The sequence below is a fragment of the Bos indicus genome, chromosome 15, assembly GCF_029378745.1.
Source record: "Bos indicus isolate NIAB-ARS_2022 breed Sahiwal x Tharparkar chromosome 15, NIAB-ARS_B.indTharparkar_mat_pri_1.0, whole genome shotgun sequence".
NCBI classification, from domain to species: Eukaryota; Metazoa; Chordata; class Mammalia; order Artiodactyla; family Bovidae; genus Bos; species Bos indicus.
Genome location: NC_091774.1, coordinates 24,845,091 through 24,871,262, shown reverse-complemented (window position 1 = coordinate 24,871,262; position 26,172 = coordinate 24,845,091). Strand labels below are relative to the sequence as shown.

The 26,172-nt window shown below is 45.7% G+C and overlaps 1 protein-coding gene and 1 non-coding gene across 2 annotated transcripts in view; both read right to left on the bottom strand.

Annotated features, from left to right (window-relative positions):
• Window positions 1–1,128: 1,128 nt before the first annotated feature.
• The window catches only part of HTR3B (5-hydroxytryptamine receptor 3B), a 45,168-nt gene continuing 20,124 nt past the window's right edge, over window positions 1,129–26,172 (bottom strand). The window contains exons 3-9 of the mRNA XM_019974182.2: window positions 21,479–21,523; window positions 20,903–21,012; window positions 18,378–18,547; window positions 17,711–17,868; window positions 6,689–6,899; window positions 6,119–6,301; window positions 1,129–4,689 (exon numbers count right to left, since the gene is read on the bottom strand). Coding sequence (XP_019829741.2) covers window positions 4,457–4,689; window positions 6,119–6,301; window positions 6,689–6,899; window positions 17,711–17,868; window positions 18,378–18,547; window positions 20,903–21,012; window positions 21,479–21,523 — 1,110 coding nt within the window. The 3' untranslated portion in view covers window positions 1,129–4,456. The remainder of the gene's footprint in view (window positions 4,690–6,118; window positions 6,302–6,688; window positions 6,900–17,710; window positions 17,869–18,377; window positions 18,548–20,902; window positions 21,013–21,478; window positions 21,524–26,172) is intronic.
• LOC139176204 (U6 spliceosomal RNA) lies at window positions 5,665–5,768 on the bottom strand. Its single transcript, XR_011560659.1, has one exon. It is a non-coding gene; the product is annotated as a U6 spliceosomal RNA (small nuclear RNA).

The following is a 26,172-nucleotide window of genomic DNA, read 5'->3' as shown; positions in this document are numbered from 1 at the left end:
GGCCTGGGAGCCCTTAAGGCTGTACCCAGGGGAGGGCTGATGCCTTCGGGGGCAGCTTTGTGCTGGTGGCTCACAGGGCTGCTCTGTGGTTCACTTGAGGACCTAAACTATCCAGCTTCAAGATGGCCCCTGGGAGACTGGCTGAGTCATGGAGATATAAGAGGCCAAGGGCTCAGCATCCTTAATTACAGGGATCCTCTCCTGTAGGACAACTTGGGGGAGAGGTGGGGATGTCCTGGGGGGAAAGTGAGACCCCTGTGGAAGCTATGGGAGATCCTAGCAGAAGCCCTTGGAAGTTCTCCTGAGACAGAATGACAAACGGAGGGCTGCCTGCCTAGCCAGGGGCTGTGCTCCACCAACTCTTTATTCTAGATATCAGTGACATCTCCAAGAGCTGGAGCTGTGATTTCTTGGTGAGTGCTGAAAAGACTTGAGATTCTGGGAAACAGCAGATGGTAGGAGCAATCACAGCTGGGAAAATCCCATTTTTGCTCTGTTCCTCAGTTTCCTTCCTCTGTGAAACAGGAATCATGAAATTGATAAACACTTGGAGAGGCTGAGCTAACAATGCTTTGTAAGTAAGGGCTGCTGGCACCCTGTCTTCCTCCCACTGCAGAGGGGCCCTCTTCCGGGAGGGGGGCTCTAGTGCCATTTGCTAATGATGGCTTTGCTTCAGGATGCTGACCTGACTGAGGGCTTAGAATGCGTCCCCGGCTGCCATGTTGCGATCAGGGCCGCTTGGCAACTGGACAGAGGAGATCCACACACTGGGGCCACGCTTAGCATCCAGGCTTCACTCCTGAAGGGCTGCTTCCTAGAGGCTGACCTTGAGAACCTGGGAGCTATTCCCTGGGCAGGGGAAGCCAAGGCGAACTGCATGGGAAATGAAATGGGAAGTCCCTTGGGCAGCGCCCCCCCCCCCCACCAACCCGAATTGCCAACAAGGAGGCATATAGTGGCTTCAGCCCTTGGCCTTTGGATTCTGGAACAAGGACACTTCTGTGGAATCCAGTCTATAACTGTATTCTGATAGAGACAGTTAGAAGAGAACCTCACGCCAAAGATTCAAGATTGGAATCCATCTGCTGATAGCAGGCAGGCTTTTTATTTCATAATATATGACTTATCTTTCAAAGTGTGCTTGAGTACATTGCTTCATTCTCATCCTCAAAATTCTGTGATATGGGCAGAATAAGTATACACAGTCCTGATGTCAAACAGGGTAGGGTGAAGCTCTGAGAGATCAGTCTCAAGTCCCCCTGGCTAGGTAGTGATGGAGCCAGGAGCAAAGTCAGGTGCTTTCTCCAAGACAGATGGAAAGGATGGAAACCCTGTGGTGGGGACTTACTGCAAGCCTTTGCCTCCTCTAATAACCGAGGAAGTGAAGAGAGATTTAAGGATCAATTTAGAGGCTAACAGAGAAGGTAAAGGCAGAGGAGGCCAGAACAGGAAGTAGGAAGCAAGGAGAGAAACAGGTGGAGGTTTGCATGGACACTTCCTGTTCACAAACTTCTTCTGCTCCTCATTTCATTAACAGCAGCAGTGGAATTTCATGGACAATTGGCGTTGAGCACTAACTGGGAGGTAATGAGAGAGGGAGGAGGCAGGTAAAGGCTGTTTGAATTTAAATTCTCTTTCTTCGGGGGGATGGGGGGGCAGATTTTTTTTTAAAGGCAATTTCAGTGCTGGAAAAAGTTCCAAGAAAACAGCAGTCCTCTGTAAGCAGTGTTGGGAGTGACGCCTGTCTCTCAGTCCTCTGTGTTCTACCCACCAGCTCCTAGTGGCTGTTCTGAGTGGGGGATGCTGAGGGCCTGGGTGTCTGACCCTTGGCAGACTCAGTCCTTCAGACTTGCGGAAACACACTAGAAATCTGTCCACCATCAGCGGTGAGCTAGAATGCATATCTCTGCAATAGTTACAGCAGAATTACCGTGAAAAAAAAAATTCTGTATGGACCTGGGCCAAGATGGGAATGAGTTAGAAAACAAGATTTCTGTTCTAGGAGTGTGTGATTGATCTGACAAGTGATGCATCTGCGCACACACACACACGCACACACACACACACACACACACAAGGCCATGAAATATCTAAGGAGAGGAGAATGAGATTAGGTACGTCTAAAGTTAGAGACAGAGAAGGCAATGGCACCCCCACTCCAGTACTCTTGCCTGGAAAATCCCAGGGGTGGAGGAGCCTGGTGGGCTGCAGTCCATGGGGTCACAAACGTCGGACACGACTGAGCGACTTCACTTTCACTTTTCACTTTCATGCATTGGAGAAGGAAATGGCAACCCACTCCAGTGTTCTTGTCTGGAGGATCCCAGGGACGGGGAAACCTGGTGGGCAGCCGTCTCTGGGGTCGCACAGAGTCGGACACGACTGAAGTGACTTAGCAACAACAAAGTTAGAGAAGAGCGGACACAGTCATAGGGCAATCAGGTGGGAAGGGTGGGAGAAGAAGGCTGGAGTTTGAGCAGCGTCTTCACACAGGGACATACAGATGGATGAAACAGAAGACTAGAAGTACAGGCTTAGGTGGCAGCAAAGCCTCTCCTGAGGAGGCTGACAGGCAGGCTGGCTTGGCTAGATTGAAGACTCTAATAGAAAACAACAAGACGGACTGGCTGTCCAGTGATTAAGACTCCATGCATCCACTGCAGTGGGTCTGTGTTTGATCCCTAGCTCGGGAACAAAGACCCCACATGCCATGTGATGTGGCCAAAAAATAATAAAAATTATTTAAAAAAAAAAGAAAGCAATGAGAAATGAAGAAAGTCAAACACTGTGGAAGGCTTCAGTTCTAATCTTAGTCTTCAGGTTATGAGGTCATAGGAAATGGCATAAGATCGGTTCACCAATCCGGAACTGACTACTGAGGAGACTGAACCAGAAGTTGGTTACTTACCCAAGTGCAAGGTGATCAGGGCTCTTCTATCTAGACAAGTGGCTGTGGGCACAGATGGGAAGCTAAGGGGCCATCGAGACTCTGATGGCTAATTTTAGGTGTCACCTTAGCTGGGTCACAGATATTTGTTCAAAGATTATTCTTGATGTTTCTTTGAAGGTGTTTCTTAGATGTTTAAAGTCTTAAACCAGTAGACTTGGAGTAAAACAGATTAACCTTCTGAATGTGGGTGGGCTTCATCCAGTCACTTGAAAACCTTATAGAGAAAGAGCAACCTCCCCAGAAGCAGAGAGAATCCTGCTAGAAGACCAGCCTGGGACTCCAACTGCAATTCTTGCTTGGGTCTCTAGCCTGCCAGAATACCCTCTGGATTACGGACCTGGCAAGTCTCCACAGTCAAGTGAGGGTTATGGGCTGAACTGTGTCTCACTCAGATCCTTGTGTTGAAGTCCTAATTCCCAGCACCTCACAAATGGGAATGCATATAGAAAAAAAGGGGCTTTTAAAGAAGTAGTTAGGATTAAATGAGTTCATTAGGGTGGGCCACTCCAATATGACTAGTGTCCTTAGAAGAAGAGGAAGGTTGGACACATATGTGCACACACAGAAGAAAGACCATATGAGAACCCAGGGAGAAGGCAGCCATCTGCAAGCCCAGGAAGAGGTCTCAGAAGACACTAACCCTGTCAACACCTCGACCTTGGACTTCTAGCCTCCTGAAGTGTGAGAAAATCCATCTGTTTAAGCCCCCACGGGTCTGTGGTATTTTGCTATGACAGTTAGAGCAGACTAATGCACGGACAGTGGATTATAAACTCCTGGAAACTCCCAAGGGCCATGCATTAAGCTTTCCCCCCCAGCTCAGCGCCTCACACGTGGTGTGTGTTTATGAGATGTGCTAGGTCTGGATCCCTTCCAATAGGAACGCACAGGGGAGATGGACTCACCTGGGCTGGTGGGAACCAGAGCTCCAGGAGACAGACATGGCTCCGGGATACAGAACTTTGTGTTCTGGTTGGAACAAGGTTCTTCAGGAAGCAAGTCAAGTGAAGAATAACCTGAGATTGACTTATTCTGTATTCTCTGGTATGCCTAACATAATGCCTGGGGCTTCACGGCCACTCAATACAAGTTTCGCTGAATGACTAACTGAATAAGTAACCACGACAGGGCTGGGAGAAGGAGTGCATTCTTAACACCTTTTAAAAACCAGTTTAAACATACACATATGTTTGTATGTGCTTAGAAACGTTCTGAAAGAGGCTGCTAATGGTGGTCCCTTCTGGGGAGTGAACTGGGAAAGAAGGCAGGCTTACTTTTCCCCGGATACCTCACACTGTTTATGCATTTTCATCATGAGCGTATTACTCCTGGGTCATTCAATAGCACATTAGATGATGTGTGTTCTGGGGTAAGTGAAAAGAAGAAACGGGTTGGAGAGCTTTTTAACTCACCATTCCTCTCCTTCCAATATCTCCTTAAAAAATGTTCAGCCTTCCCCAAGTGCCAGGAGAGCCCATGGATGGACACTAGCAACCCTGGGTCTTCCTAGCCACTCCACGACACCCAGAGGGAGCACAGGGTGACGGCATAGAGCCCCAGCACAATGAGGTAGCTTTGGAAGAGCAGGCGGTCAAAGCGTTCCAGGAGGGCCAGCCACCCAAGCTCCTGTCGGTCCACCTGGTCCTGGGTTTGGAAGTAGCTGCTGATGGATCGAAGCTGGGACCAGACTTCCTTCAGGGTCCCTGATGGGGCCTGGTCCTCTTGACAGACGGGGGACTCTGCACAAGAGGAAGACACTGTAGGTGAGCCAGGGGACATCATGGCTCCCCCTGCCTACCCATTGAAGCCAATGGCTTTATCCTTCAAGGAAGGTTGTGGGCAAAAGTGGCCAATGGGCTGGAAGATTGGGGATTCTCTCCCTATCAACTGAGGGGAGGCAAGGCTGTGCTGAAGGAACCCCAGAGAACACAGCAAGCAGGGTGATGAGTCCAGGTTACATCCTTCTGGGAGATTTTTCTGAGGTAGCACAGCCCTCATTGACTTAAAGCTTTAGGGCAGGGATGATTCTTTAAATTGAGGTATAATTGATATGTATCATTAGTTTCAAGCATACAACATAATGATTCAATATTTGTATATACTGTGAGATGATAATCATAAGCCTAGGTAACACCCGGAGAAGGCAATGGCACCCCACTCCAGCGCTCTTGCCTGGAAAATCCCATGGATGGAGGAGCCTGGTGGGCTGAAGTCCATGGGGTCGCTAAGAGTCGGACACGACTGAGCGACTTCACTTTCACTTTTCCCTTTCATGCATTGGAGAAGGAAATGGCAACCCAGTCCAGTGTTCTTGCCTGGAGAATCCCAGGGATGGGGGAGCCTGGTGGGCTTCTGTCTATGGGGTCGCACAGAGTCGGACATGACTGAAGCGACTTAGCAGCAGCAGGTAACACCCATCACCTCACACAGTTACAGATTTTTGTTCTTGTGATGAGAACTTCTGGAATATAGTGTCTTGTTGACTTTCAAGAATACAGTGAAGTTAATGGGAAGTTGCTGTATAACAGGGAGCTCAACCTGGTGCTCTGTGACAACCTAGAGGGGTGGGATGGGGTGGGAGGTGGAAGGGAGGTTCAAGAGGGAGGGGACATAAGTATACTTATGGCTGATTCACATTGTTGTACGGCAGAAACCAACACAACATTGTAAAGCAATTATTCTCCTTAAAAATAAATAATTAAAAAAAACACAGTAAAAATATGTACCACTTCATGACGTTGCATGTCATCCTTGCCCAGGGCCCATACTCACCTTTGTATCACTCCAATTTTAGTGTAAGTGCTGAGCAAGGGGGCACTGGGATGACCTGTATATTTCTGCACATTTGGCAACTAGAACCCAAGTGTATGCAAACTATTTGTGCATGTGTGTGCGTGCGTGTGCAGGCATTTTGCTACTCTGAGGTCGGTGGCTCCAAACTGGTAAGTAAAACTAGCTAAGGGGATGAGGGGCTGATCTCTAGGCTTTCCAAAGAGCCAGCAGAAGACTGTCTTGTCTCCAGAGAGTTGATGTAAAATGCAGGGCAGAGGCTAAGAAGCAGATGTTTCCATTTTTTCACACAGTGATGCGTGGCCTCGGCTCCACCTGTGGGCACTGGGGCTGAGTGATCAAGTGAGACAAACAGGGACCTCAAGGCTTCTCACAAACCTGTTACCCCAGCAAGCTGGGCCCCGGGATCCATTTGACGCTGGTTGGTATCCATGTCCCCTCGAAGACACAGGAGGGTCTGCTCCTGCTGGCTGCACCGCTCATCATAGAGGAATTTGACCAGCAGGATGGACTTGGATAAGCTAAGAACCAAGAAGGCCATGCAGACCGTGAAGAAGACCCCTGAGGGAAGGAGACGGAGGAGGTGGGGTTAGCAGGAGTCTCTGGGCCCCTTGCTTCCCTGTCTGAAAGGCAACATCAGATCTTGGACAGAAGTAATGCCAGATGGGCACCTGGACTTCCCTGATGGTCCAGTTGTTAAGAATCCACCTGCCAACGCAGGTGACATGGGTTCCATCCTTGGTCTGGGATGATCCTACATGCCCTGGGGCAATTAAGCCCAGCGCTGCAGCTACTGAACCCACCAGCCTAGAGCCTGTGCTCTGCAGCTAGAGAGTAGCCCCTGCTCCCCTCAACTAAGGAAAGCCCATGCACAGCAATGAACGTCCAGCACAGTGAAAAATAAATGAATAATTTTTTTAAAGGCCTGGTGACCCCGGGGCTGCTCACCAATCAGAGGGGTGCTCCCTGCACTCCTTGGCACCTCATCAGACATGTTGACTCTGAAGACGGTGTAGCCCACCAGCACGCTGGTCTTGAACAGAATCCTGGCTTGGCAGGTGGGCGGGAGGTAGAAGCTGCCCAGGTCCACGAGCATCAGGAAGATGCTGGGGATCAGCAGGCTCACCACGTAGACCAGAGGGTGCCTGCGAATCACGACCTGGGCAGGGACACACAGTCTGTTGACAAGAGGGTCCAAGCCAATGGACTAGCCAACAACACTGCCGTCCCAGCATTTTTACATAATATGAAAAGTCTACATAATTTATTTTTATTTTTTAAAAATGTATTTATTTAGCCATGTCAGGTCTTAGCTGCAGCACATGTGATCTTCGTTACATCATGCATGATCTTTCACTGTAGCACACGAAGTCTCTAGTTGTGGTGTGCAGGTCAGTATTTGCAGCCCACTGGTTCCAGAGAGCACGGGTTCATTAGTTGAGGTGCATGGGCTTAGTTGCTCCAAGGCATGTGGGATCTTAGTTCCTCCGCCAGGGACTGAACCTGTGTCCCCTGCATTACAAGGCAGATTCTTGACTACTGGCCCATCAGGGAAGTCCCTCATGTCGTTCAGAAATAGGAGGTTATTTTGTGGTTTAGAAAATAGGAGGGGAATCCTTTAAGCTTTTCTGTATAAAAATATTAATAATATTATTCATAATTATAAGAAGAAGAAGCCACCATTTATTTAGCACCTGCTGTGTGCCAGGCATTGGACTAAGCATTTCATACGATTTGTCTTCTTTAGTCCTCACAGTCCGAGAAGGCAATGGCACCCCACTCCAGTACTCTTGCCTGGCAAATCCCATGGATGGAGGAGCCTGGTAGGCTGAAGTCCATGGGGTCGCTGGGAGTCAGACATGACTGAGTGACTTCACTTTCACTTTTCACTTTCATGCATTGGAGAAGGAAATGGCAACCCACTCCAGTGTTCTTGCCTGGAGAATCCCAGGGACGGGGGAGTCTGGTGGGCTGCCGTCTATGGGGTCGCACAGAGTCGGACACGACTGAAGCGACTTAGCAGCAGCAGCAGCAGTCCTCACAGCAACGCTGGGGGCTGAGTATTATAACCTCCATTTTAACCAGGAGACAGAGGATCCTAGAGACTAAATGGCTTGTCCAAATTCACATAGCTGGAGAGTGAGAAACTGTTTTAAAATCAGGTCTCACACTCAAAATCTTTCTTCTTAAACCACTTAGTTTGCAAAATATTACACTGGTTTTGGTTTAGTCTCTTCTTTCTTGGAATGCACACACTTTAGTACCTGTGTGTGTGTGTCAGAGACTGGCTAGGAGCAAATAGCACAATGAAACTAGGAAAGCCGAGGCGGGCTTGACAAGAGGTGGGTGGGACATAAGGTGATCACAGGAGGAGAGCAATCCCCCAGGGACTGGGGCACTGGCTGAGCTGTTCCTATCTGTAGGCCTGAAGGGGCCCAGGGCCGGCAATGTGGTTGAATCTGAGGGGACAGAAGGCTGGGGGACGTGTGGCGTCCTCTTAGGAGCCCGGACCGTGGGTGGAGGCTCCTTGGAGTGGGGAGAAATGGAAAGATAAACACCTCACTCGGTGTCTCCCTCCCTCCAACCTCCGGCCACTGCTCCCCCTGCCCGCTACTCCCAAACTGGACCAGGGCTCCCATCTCTACAGGCCACAGTCCAGCCTCCAAGAGCAAAAGTAGCTGTGAAGTGGGGCAACTGCAGAAATCCACCAGAGCCCACAGCATGGCTGGGCAGAGAGCTGGTCCAGTAGCCGGGAATTGTTTTTTTTTTTTTTAATTAATTAATTTATTTTTTGGCTGTGCTGGGTTTTTGCTGCTGCCCACAGGCTTTCTGTAGTTGCGGCGAGTGTGGGCTCCTCTCCAGTCGCGGTGTGCGGGCTTCTCACTGCGGTGGCTTCTCGTTGCAGAGCACAGGTTCTAGGGTGCGTGAGCTCCGTTAGTTGCAGCGTGCGGGCTCTAGAGCGCAGGCTCAGTGGTTGTGGTGCAGGGGCTCAGCTGCCCTGTGGCATGTGGATCTTCCTAGGCAAGAAAACAAAGCTGCGTCTCCTGCATTGGCAGGTGGATATTTCACCACTGGGCCGTGAGAGAAGTCTTATAGCTGGGAATTTAAGTCTCATAAAATTACAGTGAGAGCTGCTGCCATTTTGTTATACCCAGCTTCTCTGAGATGGTCATAGTGTTAGTGTTCGTCGCTCAGTCGTGGCCCACTCTTTGCGACCCCATGGACTACAGCCCACCAGGCTCCACTGTCCATGAGATTTTCCAAACAAGGATACTGGAGTGGGTTGCCATTTCCTTCTCCAGGATGGTCATAGGACGTGCCTATAATGAACACAAAATCTATTCTCATCCTTCCTGGAGAGAAACAGGATATGACAGGGCTGCTTCCCCCATCAGACTATGGACCCTTTGAGGGTGGGAATAGTAATTTTTAATCCCTCATGGGGTCAAAAATAATGCCTATTTTATGACAGAGGATGGGATGGTTGGATGGCTTCATCAACTCTATGGACATGAGTTTGAGCAAGCCCTGGGAGTTGGTGATGGACAGGGAAGACTGGCGTGCTGCAGCCCATGGGGTCGCAAAGAGTCAGACACGACTGAGCGACTGTACTGAACTGATGAGTAGCTCAGCGGTAAAGAATCACCTGCCAATGCAGGAAACATGGGTTTGATCCTGGATTTGGGAAGATCCCCTAAAGGAAATGGCAACCCAGTCCAGTATTCTTGGCTGGAGAACCCAATGGACAGAGGAGCCTGACAGGCTATAGTCCATGGGGTCACAAAGAGCTGGACATGACTCCAGAACTGAAAACACACACACACACACACACACACACACACACACACATTCAGTAAATGTTCACTAAACAAATGAATGTTCTGGGCCCGGTGCTGCTAGATTTGAAGGAAAAAAAAAAAAAACCAATGTCTGAAACCTCCCACTACTCTGGTTCACCAAACAACTGAATGATTTCTGCATGTCAGAAAGTGTGCTAGACCCTTTTTCACATGGGATGTGATTTATTTCATACTCAGTGTGAGTTTGTTGGCAGGTAGTATGGCATCCCACTCTGTAGATTTTTGAGAATAAAGTTCAGCCCCGTAAGTAAGCTGAGTAAGTGGGATGTGCCCATGCACCTTCTGGTTCCAAGCTCCGCTGTTTCCCAGACAGCCTCCTCTCAGTTTGATCAGACCTCTGAGCTGAGTTCAGGGTCTTCTCTCTCACCTTGGCCTCCCTGTTTGGAAAAGAATTGCATAGACGGAAGACGGAGCAGAAGGTGGTAGGGGAGGAGCCTGACTGGATGAGATGAGATGTCACCTTGCTGGTGGGAGTCAGGGCTCCTCAGCCTTTGGGTCTGGAAGCATATCCTGACTCAGTGGAGCTCAGTAGACCAAGGCCATTTGGCCAATTGTAGTCTGACTGTGGTCTTCCACATTAAACTTAATTGCCTGCAAACATCTAAACCAGAGTGACACTCACTGTTTTGCCATCATTTGGTTAAAATACATTTTTACCAAAGTGCAGTCAACAAGAAAAACCATGAACTGTCAAAACCCTGCATCTCTCTCCTTGCTTTGTTGTGCTGTGACAGGTGTGGCCGCGGTAGGGGGGTTGGGGAGAAGGGAGTTCAGGGCCAGAGTCCACACAAAGTCTTGTGTTGTGGGCCCCACCTGGGCTGTGGGGATGGAGGGGCAACCAAGTCTGCTGTCTCTGGAGGGTAGGAGCAAGAAGATCCCCTGAGACTTCATGGTGGACGTTACATAAAGGAGATGAAGAGAATAAGAATGCTACCCCAAAGAAAAGCACAAGCAGGCATGTTGGTTAAGCAGAGACAGCCCAGACTTAGAGTCAAAGGAACAGCAGAGGCCCTGAGCCCCTCCATTCCATGTGCTGGTTTCAGGGACTCTGGATGGTATCAAACCTCTTCAAGCCTTGATTTTCCCCCCGTTTTTAAAGAACAGTTTACTTTTGCCTCGCCAAGCATCTTGGGTACAATTGAGATCAGCTGCTGTACTCTTTAAATAAAGTTCCCATGTAAATAGCACATGCTGAGACGATTCCTCTCCACCCAGATGCTGATGCTGAATAGAAATCTGGGTCAGAACCAAAGAGAAGCAGTGTGGCTCCTTAGGGTCCCTGGTTCCCAAGCAAGTGCAATTTCACCGAACCTCAGGTTCCACAAGGTGTCAGGGCAGAGGCATGGCAAGAACTGAGAGGCTGGGAGGCAGGCTGGCTTCATGCAGTCATAGGGAGTCCTGCACTTAGAAGAGCCCCATGCTTGGCTTGGTGTCATTTTGATGTTCTCAATAATTTTTAAACAAGGGACCCTGCATTTCCACTTTGCATGAGGCCCCACAAATTTATGTAGCCAGTCTTGTTGTGAGGATATTCCTCACTGGATTTCGAGAGTAGTTGAAAGTAGAGAGGAAACAGGGGTAGACAATTAGCTTGGGCTGTGACATAAAGCAGAAAGTTCTCCAACTCAAAAAATTGTATAAGTTACAAGCTGACATAAAATCATAAACTTAGGCCTTCCAAAACCACTTCATCCATTCTTCTGCCTTTTAGCGAGGATGGGCCAGTTCTTAAGTTCGGTCCAACAGTACCTGTAGTTTTGCTTTTCTTAAGAACAAAGGACCCACCTTTTTCTTTAGGATGATTTGGGGGCAATACTACCCATGGACTAGTCTACTTTTCTCTACAAGCCCAGTGCGGCCTAAAGAAACTCTAATTTTATCCTACAGTTTTGGGAAATGTCTTATTCCCATGATCTCATTTGAGCCTCAAAGCCCTTTATGCTCATGTTCAAGAAACATGAATTGAGCATGAACAGAGGTCAGGCACAATCCTAAATCCTAAATCCTAAATCCTAGAGTTAGAACTGCTGACAGGACAGGTCCCTGCTCTTGCCCCTGACTCCTGACCCCACGTCTTATGGGATCAGGAACCAGATTCTGACAGTTAGATGTTTCACAGGTCTGCAGACAGAAGTTTGCTCCGGAATGGACCATACCCAGAGTCTATGCTTGATTTGATGATAACATTTGGGACTTTCTGAGTTTATATTTGGATGATATTTTCATCTTAGAGGGCTTCTCTGGTGGCTCAGACTGTAAAGAATCTGCCTGCAATGCAGGAGACCCAGGCTTGATCCTTGGATCAGGAAGATCCCCAGTAGGAGGGAATGGCTATCCACTCCAGTATTCGTGCCTGGAAAACCCCATAAACAGAGGAGCCTAGCGGGCTGCACTCCATGGGGTCATCAAGAGTCAGGCATAACTGAGTGACTAACACTTTCACTACTTTTTGGTCTTAGAATCAGTACTGAAACGGGTTAAGATGTTTGGGGATGTTGGGATAGGGTGACTATATTCTGCACGTGGGACAGACATGAATTTGGGGGAGTCAGAAGGTGGCAGACTCTACTGGGTTGAATGTTGCTGTTTATCACCAGTTCTGTCCAGCTCTTTTGTGACCCCCGTGGACTGTAGCCCACCAGGCTCCTCTGTCCATGGGATTTTTCCAGGCAAGAATATTGGAATGGGTTGCCATTTCCTTCTCAAGGGTATCTTCCCAACCCAGGGATGGAACCTGCGTCTCCTACATTGGCAGGTGGATTCTTTACCACTGAGCCTCCTCGGAAGCTCCACTGGGTTGAATAATGCTCCCCAAAATTCATGTCCTTCCAGAAGCTCAGAATACAACCTTATTTGGAAATGAGATCATTGCAAATGAGGTGTCCCTGTAAAAAGAAGAGACGAGACATACAAAGGATAATACCTTTGTAGGCATGTGAAGATGGAGGCAGGCATTGGAGTGATACATCCTACAAGCCCAGGGAAGACAAGGTTGCTAGAAACCACCAAAAGTTAAGAGAGAAGCAAGAAGCAGACTGTCCCTCAGAGTGCCCAGAAGGAACCAACCCTGCGTACACTTCGATTACAGGCTTCTGACCTCCAGAACTATGAGAGAAGACAGTTCTATTGTCTTAAAGTGGTACTTTGTTACGGCAACCCAAAGAAACTAATCAGGTGGGGACTTCCCTGGTGGTCCAGGGGTTAAGAGGCCAGGCTCCCAATGCAGGGGGCCCAGGTTTGATCCCTGGGCAGGAAACTAGATCTGGCATGCAATAACTAAAGGATCCTGCCTGCTGCAACTAAGACCCGGTACAGCCAAATAAATAAAATAAATAATTAAAAAATAAAACCTGATACAGGTGACCTGGCCAGTAACACGCAGTGGGAAAATGCCACAAAATGGACTGGAACATACTGCTTCTCTTTAGCTGTGTGTCAGTCAAGTCCTGGTTGCACCGGTCACCTGTTAACCTTGGTTAAGTTGCTTAACTTCTCTGCACCCCAATTCAACCACCTGTAAAAATGCGGATATGTGGAGTCCTCATCTCGTAGAGATGTAAGGATTAAATACAGAAACCTTTAAAATGCTGCCTAATATAGACTCAGTGCTTGGTTTTGTGGTCACTGTTATCGTGCCTCCTTGGACAGATTTTGAGGCCCGTGAGAGGAACCTAGAGTCTTGTTTTATCCATGCTGCTGTCCTCGGTGCTTAGCAATGAGCTTGGCACGGGATAAGAACTCAAAAGAGGTGCATCAAGTTGTATTAGAGTCTGCTAATAATGGTTCTTTTAGTTCCAATGGGTGAGAGAGTGGAGTGAGCCCAAAGTGGGGCTCCCCTCTTGAAGTCAGTCTTCTGGGGGCCACTTCTCTGCAGCTCATGTCAGAGGCAGTGACCCCCCGTATGCCAGGGGGATGGTACATCACTAGCTCGGCAAGACACTGCTCTCTGCAGAACTGCCCCTACCTAGAGCCCATCATTTCTAATGGACTAAAGGAGCTGGTGCCTTTAAATTCCACAGAAAGGGAAGAAAAAGCACTTTAGTTTCAGTCCGTGTTCTCCATTAGACACCCTTCAGGTGTTAGCAATATTATGCCACAATTTCATTATCCATTAAAGCCAGGTAATAATAAGTACACAAAGGTATTTGGAGCCTATTGATGTTAATGAAAGAGATCAATCTAATTCAGAATGTGTGTGTGGAGAGCTCCTTGGAGATGGAATAGGCCCCAAGGTTAGCCTCTAATTGCCTCCTTGATGATAGACCCCACCAGTACTCAATTTTGCATGACCGTCTTTATGACATACTTGGAATTTTGACGGCCAGACTCACGCTTCATACAGAAGCCCATTTGCCTCCTCTCCCAAGCCCCTCCCAGCATTCCCAATTCAGAAAGAATGGGAAAGTTGCTGCCATTTAAGTAAGATCCTTGTGCAAGAGTGAGAGCTTCTTGGATCTAGACCATGGGTCGAGTTGCTTTAGCAGAAAGTCCATGATTCACCCTGGAGGGTTTCTAGGGGTCCAAATTCTCTCTTTCTCTCTCCTCTCTGGAGTGACCTGTAGAGCTTGGAAGGATCTTCTATCAAGTTTATGAGCTGGATTCAATCGATATCTCAACAAAATTAATCTACTCTAATATAGAAAGGAAAATTACATCTGAAAAATGGGATACATGAGGCACATTCCTTTCACAAATGCCCCTCTTCATTTTTCTAGGAGGCCCCTGTAGGTGTCCCAGTTCCTGCTCGCATGAGCATTTACTCCGAGAGAGGATATCTGGGGTCAGGCCTCACTACAGCTCCCACAACTGTCTGCCAGTTTGCATCCAATGCGTGTATACTAAGTCACTTCAGTCGTGTCCAACTCTTTGCAACCCCATGAACTGCAGCTTGCAGAGTCCTATGTCCAAGAATACTGGAGTGGGTTGCCATGCCCTCCCCGAGGGGATCTTCCTGCCTCAGGGACCAAACTGGCCTCTCTTATGTCTCCTGCATTGGCAGACAGCTTCTTTACCACTAACACCACCTGGGAAGCCCTTGCACCCAATAAGAGTTCTAAAGTATCATTTCTACCTCCTCACACTTCTACCGTCATTCTTTAGAAAACAAAAAGGAAACAAAACACTGCCACACATGGGCTTTCCTGGTGGCTCAGTGGTAAAGAATCCGCCTGCCAATGCAGGAGACACAGGTTTGATCCCTAGTCTGGGAAGACCACGTGCCACAGAGTAACGAAGCCCATTCACCACAACTATTGAAACTGTGCTCTAGAGCCGGTGAGCTGCAACTTTGGAAGCCCGAGTGCTCTAGAACCCGTGCTCCACAAGAGAAGCCACAGCAATGAGAAGCCCGAGCGCACACCAGCCAGAGAGTAGCAGCCACGCAGCAATGAAGACCCAGCACAGCCATAAATAAATAAATAAAATTACTTTTTCAAAAAGCACTGCTGTACAGAAATTGAATGCTCATCCTGTTTCTGGGAACCAGCGCCTCCAACAGTGTATTGAAGGAAGCCTCCCCTCCCGTGGCCGCTGGCTTGGGCACCAGGCTGCTCACAGACGTGCCTCTGCTCTGGGCTCCCTGTGGAATGCAGCCTGACTCCAAGGTGTCAGCGGTGCTCTCTGATCAACAATACATGTCCTGGAGCCACAGACAGACTGCACGTTAGCAGGAACCAACGGGCACCCGAAGCATTTGATTCAGTGTCAGCAGCAGCGTGTACATCAGGCCCAGGTGGAACGTGTATTTAGATCTTTGTTCCTCCTTCTGCCGTATCTGTCCCCAACCCCGTGCTGGGCAGCCAGGATGGGGACACAGCAGGTGATTAGGTTAAGAGGAAGCTGGCCTTTTGCTGTCAGGACCCTGGAGAGTCCAACGTGGGCAGGAAACTGGTCTCTGAATTTTACATCATTGCCTGAAGGTTGTTGAAGGACACCAAGGTGACTTGACTGCTCAATTCGGAGTTGGATATCTGGCGCGGAGTAAGAGAACATGAGCCATCTTTGTGCTCGTAGTGGGAACGGGGGAGTTGTGAAGGCTGAGAGAGGTCAAGGGGGCTGAGAACTGACCTGGAGAGTCACTCAGTCTACTTTGTCTTCCAGAGTTGCAGAAATGTTCCTGAGTTCGGCTCCCTGCCTCACCAAGCACGATCTGTGACTCTTCTCAAGATTCTGCTCCCGAGGGCCAGGGTGGAAGGCAACCCTGCTCCCCCAACCCCAGCAAACAACCCACCGTAGCCCCCACGGCAACAGAACCCTGGGAAAAGCTCCCAGAGCAAGAAATCGGTTCACTGCCCTCTCCGGCTGCCCTCAGCGTAAACCCTGAATGGAGAAGAAGCATGGCACAGAAGACAGCAAAGAAACGCGGACCTGTTCCCTGTGATTCAGGGAAGCCTCTCCTCCCTTTAACAATATTTTATGCCTGTGCTCATCATATTTAAAATGGAGCTAGGACACAGAAAAACTTGACCAGCGTTGAGAAGACAATATTTAGGTTAGAGGGTGGCGTGTAGCTACAAACAGCGGCTGCGCTGTGCAGAGAGGGGGAGCGAGTGTGTGTGCTGCCCTCCCACACTCTGGCTTACCTGCCCCTTCTCCCGTCTTTGTTTTTCTCCTCCGTGCAGTGTAGGTAATGGTGTGTGCAGCCTTCTCCGGAGTGCTTGGTAGGTGACTGTGTTCCACCTTGCACGTGCTACTCCCTCACATTTCCCTTTAATGCTCTCCATTATTCGGGCTGCATTAATAATGTTTGCAGGCTGATATCTTTAAAATTAATGAGGTGTTTACTCTGAGCTAAGAAACTCATTGAAATTAAAAAAGCTTTCTTTTCCGCACCCCCCTCCCTTTCCCTCGGTAAAAAAGTGGACAAACAAGCCACAGTGTAAGCTTTGCTAAAAAAACAAGTAGAAGAGGCAAGGACTCAAGCCCTACCGCAAGGAAGGCATGAATTGGGATTAGCTGGTGCCCAGCATTATACATCAGTCAGGTTCAAATCACAGCTGTATTTAAGAGGCCTTGTTTTAACAAGTGCTTTACTAGAAAACTGCATACCACACCTTTTAACCAATGGAGGGTTTCTGTGCCCTCAATAATCACTTATTTCACCACCACCATCCTCCTTAGCAGGTAATTATCCATTGTAACCATAGCACCTTGGTGTAGTCTAAATTTTCCCTTCTTGTCCAAAAGGTTTGTTTCTAGGAGAATTCAGCTGTGCTTAATCCTGACCTGTCTGTAGTCTCTAGCTCTCAGGCAGATTACCTGGTCTGAAGGACCCTCCCACCCCCAGCTACCACCATCACTAGCTGACTTTGTGCAGAAAAGCAGGGCTGAACGCAAATGACAAGTCTACTGGCTGCAGAAACTTGCTGCAGACCACATGTCAGGATGGTTTGTCAGGCGGGAAGGAGGAACGGTGCCTCTGGACTGCAAAGCAGCAGGCTTCACTGTCCTGCTCCCCACTGCCCGCTCCAGGCACCCAGTGGACGCACTTCCCCAGGAACAATACACCCAAAAGCACTCCTGGTGGCGTATCTGAGAAGTCTGGGTTTTTATCAGGTCCTTGCTGAGCAGTTGTACTTCTCAGATCTGGAAACCACCAGTGGTCTCTGAGGATCCTCCTGATGACAGGTTAGCTAATCCCTCAAGATACTTAAGTTAATAATATGGTAATTTTATGCATTTGCATCTGGAATAATTAATAATTTACTTAATGTCACACAGGACATTCATATTGAAGAGATGTTTTTCTCCTAATTTTGGTTGCTGTGTGTGGGTTTCTTCTTTCTTTTTCCTTCTCAGTAGCAGTTAGAAGTGAGAATGTTATATGTGCTGAAAGGTGTGAGGACTCCTGCTGCAGTGGCTGGTTCAGGGCTCTGTGTCTGAAAACCATCCTCTTTATGTTCATGTATGGAACCACTCCAGCAGGAGTCCAGGATCTACGGCTGAACCTCTGGTCTCAGATGCAAACGGATGTCTGGAGCCATCTGAATCAGCTGTGCTTAGGGGATACGAATGAGAAGATGCAGGAGAGCAGAGATTGCTCAGCCTGATAGGGAAGGTGAAAGACTGCAGAGAAGCAGGCAATGGGGACAGGAAGAGGGGTGGAACCTACATTGAACTGAATCTGTGCAAAATCTCCAGCGCTGTTCTGCAGGATGCTGTAGGTTGAGGACACAGAAAGAAGTTCCCACTCACTGTCATTCAAAAATGCCTTTTGGTCATGTGTAATGTCTTCTGTGCTTCTCAGGAAGGCCAGGTCTACATCTTCCACTGAAAATAACAGAAACAGTTGATTTCCCATAGAAACAGGCACCAAAGACAGCCCACTTTTCTAATTCCCAATTAAAACCCTTCCTTTTAATTCTTGCTCCCATATGGACAGTCTTACTGAGATGGGGTTCAATATACCATTTTGAATTAGGGGTAATGATGAGGAACAAAAACTTTCTGGTCGTGAAAAAAAAAAGCAGCTATGAACTTAGGGTTTGCACTTCATTCTATAGAACGAGAATTCTATAATGTTCTCAATGGCAATGGAGGCCTAATATTGTGTTTTCAAATCAACAGCAGCAAAGGGCCCTATCTCTGGGCACAATATTGTGGTTAGTCTGAATTGCACCAGGAGCCAAATAACTGCAAGAAGATTTTAGATTTATAAAAAATCAGTTATGTGCAAAAATAAAATCAATTGAGAGACCACATAACATAATTTCACCTTTGCGTGCCCACCCAGCACAAGTGTATTTGCCCACTAGCAGACTGCACCTCTCATGACTTACCTGTGTGCAGAATGCTACTGAAGGTTAGGCTGCAATTCTGGACATCAAATGGAAAAGCATATGTCTCCAAATTGCATGCAGAGACCACCTGGATGGGCTTGGAGTGTTTAATGGTCCCAGATGAGTTCACATAGACATAGGGAAGGTCAGGTGATCTTTCAATGTCCACACTGTGAGAAACACAAGAGATCTTGTGGTTACAGAGTGAGCTTTCATCATTCTAATACATAAACAGAACTGATCATGAGATGGTTCAGTTCAGTGCAGTCGCTCAATCGTGTCCGACTCTTTGCGACCCAGTGAATCGCAGCATGCCAGGCCTCCCTGTCCATCACCAACTCCCGGAGATCACTCAAACTCACGCCCATTGAGTGATGACATCCAGCCATCTCATCCTCTGTCGTCCCCTTCTCCTCCTGCCCCCAATCCTTCCCAGCATCAGAGTCTTTTCCAATGAGTCAACTCTTCACATGAGGTGGCCAAAGTACTAGAGTTTCAGCTTATCATCATTCCTTCCAAAGAACACCCAGGACTGATCTCCTTTAGAATGGACTGGCTGGATCTCCTTGCAGTCCAAGGGACTCTCAAGAGTCTTCTCCAACACCACAGTTCAAAAGCATCAATTCTTCTGCGCTCAGCTTTCTTCACAGTCCAACTCTCACATCCGTACATGACCATTGGATAAACCATAGCCTTGACTAGATGGACCTTTGTTGGCAAAGTAATGTCTCTGCTTTTCAATATGCTATCTAGGTTGGTCATAACTTTCCTTCCAAGGAGTAAGCGTCTTTTAATTTCATGGCTACAATCACCTTCTGCAGTGATTTTGGAGCCCCCCAAAATAAAGTCAGCCACTGTTTCCACTGTTTCCCCATCTATTTCCCATGAAGTGATGGGACCAGATGCCATGAGCTTCGTTTTCTGAATGTTGAGCTTTAAGCCAACCTTTTCACTCTCCTCTTTCACTTTCATCAAGAGGCTTTTGAGTTCCTCTTCACTTTCTGCCACAAGGGTGGTGTCATCTGCATATCTGAGGTTATTGATATTTCTCCCGGCAATCTTGATTCCAGCTTATGCTTCTTCCAGCCCAGCCTTTCTCATGATGTACTCTGCATATAAGTAAAATAAGCAGGGTGACAGTATACAGCCTTGACGTACTCCTTTTCCTATTTGGAACCAGTCTGTTGTTCCATGTCCAGTTCTAACTGTTGTTTCCTGATCTGCATATAGGTTTCTCAAGAGGCAGATCAGGTGGTCTGGTATTCCCATCTCTTTCAGAATTTCCCACAGTTTATTGTGATCCACACAGTCAAAGGCTTTGGCATAGTCAATAAAGCAGAAATAGATGTTTTTCTGGAACTCTCTTGCTTTTTCCATGATCCAGCAGATGTTGCCAATTTGATCTCTGGTTCCTCTGCGTTTTCTAAAACCAGCTTGAACATCTGGAAGTTCATGGTTCACATATTGCTGAAGCCTGGCTTAGAGAATTTTGAGCATTGCTTTACTAGTGTGTGAGATGAGTGCAACTGTGCAGTAGTTTGAGCATTCTTTGGCATTGCCTTTCTTTGGGATTGGAATGAAAATTGACCTTTTCCAGTTCTGTGTCCACTGCTGAGTTTTCCAAATTTGCTGGCATATTGAGTGCAGCACTTTCACAGCATCATCTTTCAGGATTTGAAATAGCTCAACTGGAATTTCATCACCTCCACTAGCTTTGTTCGTAGTGATGCTTTCTAAGGCCCACTTGACTTCACATTTCAGGATGTCTGGCTCTAGGTGAGTGATCATACCATCGTGATTATCTTGGTTGTCGAGATGTTTTTTGTACAGTTCTTCTGTGTATTCTTGCCACCTCTTTTTAATATCATCTGCTTCTGTTAGGTCCATACCATTTCTCCAGTATGGACCATATATCATCTGGTTTCCGGTAGTGACCATATATCATCCCAGACTAGCCCAGAAGTGCAAAGACTGAATCACATTGTCCATGAGACAGTCACCTGGCAAATGTGGGTTCAGCGATGACAGCCTCATGGGTCAACTCACTTGCTACTGTTAAAACATAGACATAATCCATGGGTAACATCAAGCATTAGCAATCAAATCTTTATCTTAAAGGGCTTCCCAGGTGGCGCTATTGGTAAAGAACCTGCTTGCCAATGCAGGAAATGGAAGAGATTCAGGTTCAATCTCCGGGTTGGGAAGATCCCCTGGAGGAGGGCATGGCAACCCACTCCAGTACTCTTGCATGGAGAATTCCATGGACAGAGGAGCCTGGTGGGCTACAGTCCATGGGATTGCAAAGAGTTGGACACGACTGAAGGGACTTAGCATGCATGTACACACTGTATTTTAAATGATGTCAACTCACGGTTTTGATACTGCTAACCTGAATGCTCCCAACAATACAGCTCCTCTTCAAGTTGAGAGACAAAAAATAATAACAATGTCTGAAAGGAAGCAGCAACTGGTTTGAGTATTCTAAGCAGTCTACACCCCACAGAAACACACCCGAACACACTTACTACTCATTTATGATGATATCAGGGGCCCAGATGGCACTTAGAGGTAGAGAGATCTCTCTAATCTCATCAAACATGCTGGAGTTCCAGGATAAAAACTCATCATCCCAAACCTGTAGCCAAAAAGAAAATGTCACAAAGAGGTAATGTCAGCTCCATCAAAGAACTGAAGAGGAATTTAGATGAGTAACTCAATTGATCAGCCTGTTGCTACTATCTGTTAGGGGAGAGGACTTCTCATCCAACTCCTAAAGATGTTTGCCCTAATCAGAAACAACAGCCATATATCTTACTTGGATTCTAATAAATCAGGTCTGCTGCAGATGTAAGGAAATTTAAAAGGAAAGATAATATTTATTCCTGGGACTTCGCTGGCAATCCAGTGGTTAAGACTTAGAGCTTTCACTGCAGGGGGCATGAGTTTGATCCCTGGTCAGGGAAATAAGACCCCACATGCCACATGATGCAGCCAAAAAAAGGAAAAAAAGGATAATATCTATTCTTTCAAATAATTACATTTTTCAGCAGATCAATTTCAGGAGTCCAGCATGCATAGAAGGAAAAAAAATAATCATTTACCTCACGATACCATATGCTTGTCTTTAATTTTTGATTCTGTGTATCCTGCAAAGCAAAAATTAAATACACAGCAAATCTTAGAGAGTCAGTAAATCAAAGCCCAATTCAACAGTATGACAATTCAGAGGAAGAAAATTGCATCCAGGTAAATAATGCTGATTTTAAAAACATCACCTTGACTCTTTAAGATCTGAGTATTCCCAGTTATTTATTACATACACCTGTTGCTATAAGCTTTACTGTATTATCTATGACAAAATGATGCTTTAACCACACTTGACATGTTAAATGATTTGCTAATCTCTTTCCTACTTTAATAGTTACTCTGCCATTAATCAGACTAAAACATGATATATAGTCATAGTCAATTCTGGACTAAAAAGATGAGACCAAGCTCTTATCTGTAATTAAGATGTTATTCCTAATCTTCGAATGAGTATTATTATTTCAATTGCCATTGGCAGCCTTTCCTGTTGTTACCTTATGTTTGGATTTCTCTGCTTATATAACAGATTGAATGAGCTTAATCCAAGTGAGGTATATTTTTGATGATATAAATAGATGTGATTCCCCATTCTGCAATGAATCAGTGATTAAAAAAGCAAAGACCACCCCCCCAAACAAAAAAAAAAATCCTCTTCATTAAATTTTTTTCATATTGAATCTAGTAAAAAAACAAAAACATGCTATAGTTACTATGTTCTTAGGGATTAAAAGGAATATTTCATACCACATTCAAACATTAACTCAAAATGGATCATAAACCTAAATGTAAGAGCTAAAACTACAAAACTCTTAGAACAAAACATAGGAGTAAATATTCATGACTTTGAATTAGGCAATAATTTCTTAGATAAGACACCATAAGCACAAGCAACAGAAGAAGAAGTAAATGGGACTTCATCAAAATTTAGAACTTTTGTGCTTTAAAGTCAAATGACAGGAAGTCGATGACAACCCACAGTGTGGGAGAAAATACTTGCAAATCACACAGCTAGTAAGAGGTTTGTATCTAGAATATATAAAGAACTCTTACAACTCAACAATAAAGATAAGTAACCAAAATTTAAAACAAGCATCAAAGAACATAATATAGTGAGAAGGAAACTCATGGAATGTGAGAAAATATTTGTGAATCATATAGCTGATAAAGGGTTATTATCCCAAATATTAAAGAACTTCTACAACTCAAAACCAAAATCCTTATTTAAGAATGGACAAAAGACTTGAACAGACATTTGTCCAAAGTAGATATTCAAATGCCAATAAACACAGGAAAATATGCTCAGCATCACGGCTATGGACCAAACTGTGTTCTTCCAAAATTCATATGTGGCTGTATTTGGAGACAGGACTCTCAGGAGATAACTAAGGTAAAATGAGGTCACAAGGGTGGGCCCTCATGCAAGAGGCTTGGTGGCCTTAGAGAAAGAGGAAGAGAGAATGATCTCTTTTTCCTCCATATGAAGACACAGTGAGAAGGCAGCCATCTGCAAGCCGGAAAGACAACTTTTACTAGGAACCAAACTGGCCAGAACTTTGATCTTGAACTTCCCAGATTCCCAAACTGTGAGAAATAAATTTCTGTTGTCTCAGTCACCATGTCTATGATATTTGTTATGGCAGTCAGAGTCAGAGCTGGCTTATATAATCTCTAATCACTAGGGAAATACAAATTGAAACCCACAATGAAATACCATTTCACTCTCATTAGGATGGCTACTTTGTTTTTTAAGCAGAAAATAAGTGTTGGTGAGGATAATTGGAATTCTTGTGCACTGTTCTTGGGAATGTAAAATGGTGCAGCTGCTGTGGACAACAGTGTGCTGTTCGTAAAAACTTAAAAATAGGACTACTACGTGGTCCAGCAATTCCACTCCTTGGCGTTTACCCAAAAGAACTGAAAACAAGAACTAGGTCCGATATTTGCACATCCGTGTTCACGGCAGCATTATTCACAGTTGCCAAGGGGTGGAAGCAACACAAGTGTCCATCAATGGAGGAATAAATGAACAAAAAGTAGTGCATACATACAATGTAATATTTACTCAGTCTTTAAAAGAAAGGAAATTCTGACACATGCTACAATATGGATGAAACTTGAAGACTTTATGCTGAGTCACGAAGTAAGCCAGTCACAGAAGGACAAGGTGATTCCACTATACACTAGGTACTTAAACCAGTCAAATTCAGAGAGACAGAAAGTAGAATGATGGAGTGTTTCCCAGGGGCTGGGAAACGGGGAGTTAGTGTTTAATGGGTATAAAGTTTCAGTTTCAGAAGATGAAGAGTTCTGGAGATGGACGGTGGTGATGATTGCAAAACAATGAGCATGTACCTAGTGCCATTGAACTGTACACTTAAAAAATGATTAAGATGGTAAATTTTATATTATGTGTATTTTACCACAACAAAAATAATAATTTAGGGACTTCTCTAGCAGTCTAGTGATTAAGACTCTGAACTTCCAAAGCAGGAGGTATGGGTTTGAATGAACAGGGAACGAAGATCCCACATGCTGTGCGGCCAAAAAAATTTTTCAAATGACTACTCAATGTTCTGTAATGACCTAAATGGGAAAAGCATCTGAAAAAGAATAGGTATGTATATGTATAGCTGAACCGTTTTGCTGTATACCTGAAACGAATATAATATTGTAAATCAACTATACTCCAATACAAATTTGAAAAAAAAAATGAGCAAAGGACTTGAATAGATATTTCTCCAAAAGAGATATACAAATGTGGCCAATTAGCACTTGAAAAGATGCTCAACATCATTAGTTATTAGGGAAATGCAATTCAAAACCACAATGAGATACCACTCTACCCCATTAGGAGGAATAAAATTAAAATAACAAGTGTTAGGAAGAATGTTGAAAATTGGAGCCCTCATACATTGTTAGTGGGATTTTAAAGTTGTGCAGCCACTTTGCAAAATAATATGGTAGTTCCTTAAAATGTTAAATATAGAGTTACCATATGACCTAGCAATTCCACTCCTAAGTGAATAATCAAGAGACTTGAAAGCAAGTCCACACACTCAAAAATACCTGTACAGAAAAAAAAAAAGCAAACCTGTACAGGAATGTTCACAGCAGTTAAAAAGTGAAAATAAGCCAATGCCCATCAACTGATGAATGGATAAACAAAATTAGTATATATCCATTCAATAGAATATTTTCCAGCACTAAAAAGTAATGAAATATGATATATGCTACGATATAGATGAACCTTGAAGACATTATGCTAAATGAAAGAATTCGGTCACAAGAGGCCATTTATTGTAAGATACCATTTATATGAAATGTCTAGAATGGGCAGATCTATAGAGGTAAAAATTAGATTAGTGTTTGCCTAGGGCTGGTGGGGATGGGATGCAGGATGTGACTGCTAACGGTATGAAGGCTCTTTTTGAAGTGATGAAATGCTCTGAAGTTAGATAGTGGTGATGGTTGCACAGCTCTGTGAATATACTAAAACCACTGAATTGTATACTTTAAATACATGAATTTCGTAGTTGGGTTGTACATCAATAGAGCTGCCATTTAAAAAATGTATGAATAGAGAAAAAGGAAACCATCTTTGAAAACATTTCCAGGGAATGTATAAGTAAGGAGGCTGATATAGACTGCAGATAAATCCATTTCTTCCCATGGGCTTCCCTGATAGCTCAGTTGGTAAAGAATCTGCCTGCAATGCAGGAGACCCCAGGTCGATTCCTGGGTCAGGTAGATTCCCTGGAGACGGGACACGGTACACACTCCAGTATTCTTGGGCTTCCTTTGTGCTGGTAAAGAAGTCACCTGCAATGCAGGAGACCTGGGTTTGATCCCTGGATGGGGAAGATCCCCTGGAGAAGGGAAAGGCTACCCACTCCAGTATTCTGGCCTGGAGAATTCATGAACTGTATAGTCCACGGGGTCCCAAAGAGTTGGACACGAATGAGCAACTTTTTCACTTTCACAATCCATCATTAAAAGTTGCATCATTCAAAGAGAATAGAGATATAGAAAATCCAAGATGAAAATATGTAAAATAAAATGTGAAACGCTTCTGCTGATTTTGGTTCAAAGGTATAGAGTCATTTAACTAACATTTGTACTTCTGTAATATTAAGTATAATATCAATTTCAGTAAAACAATGGAGCTGGGGAGTTATGGCATGAAAGCAAATAACAGGTCCATTTTCTTCCCTAGAACAAGATACATTAAATTAATTATCCAGTGAATTATCCAACCACATCAAAGATAGATGATGTTTGTGCATGGGGCCAAGACTACCACTGTCCTCAATCCAGGCTGGGTGGGGCTGCTGCTGCTGCTGCTAAGTCGCTTCAATCATGTCTGACTCTGTGCGATCCCATAGATGGCAGCCCACCAGGCCTCCCTGTCCCTGGGATTCTCCAGGCAAGAACACTGGAGTGGGTTGCCATTTCCTTCTCCAATGCATGAAAGTGAAAAATGAAAGGGAAGTTGCTCAGTCATGTCCGACTTTTCGCGACCCCATGGACTGCAGCCTACCAGGCTCCTCCATCCATGGGATTTTCCAGGCAAGAGTACTGGAGTGGGGTGCCATCACCTTCTCCTCTCTTTGGAGGGGGTGCACCTGGAATTGTGCAATACTCAATACTATATAGGTGTGCACAGGGGGTGGCATAGTTTGAAAGAGAAACAATAAACTTTTAAAGTTCC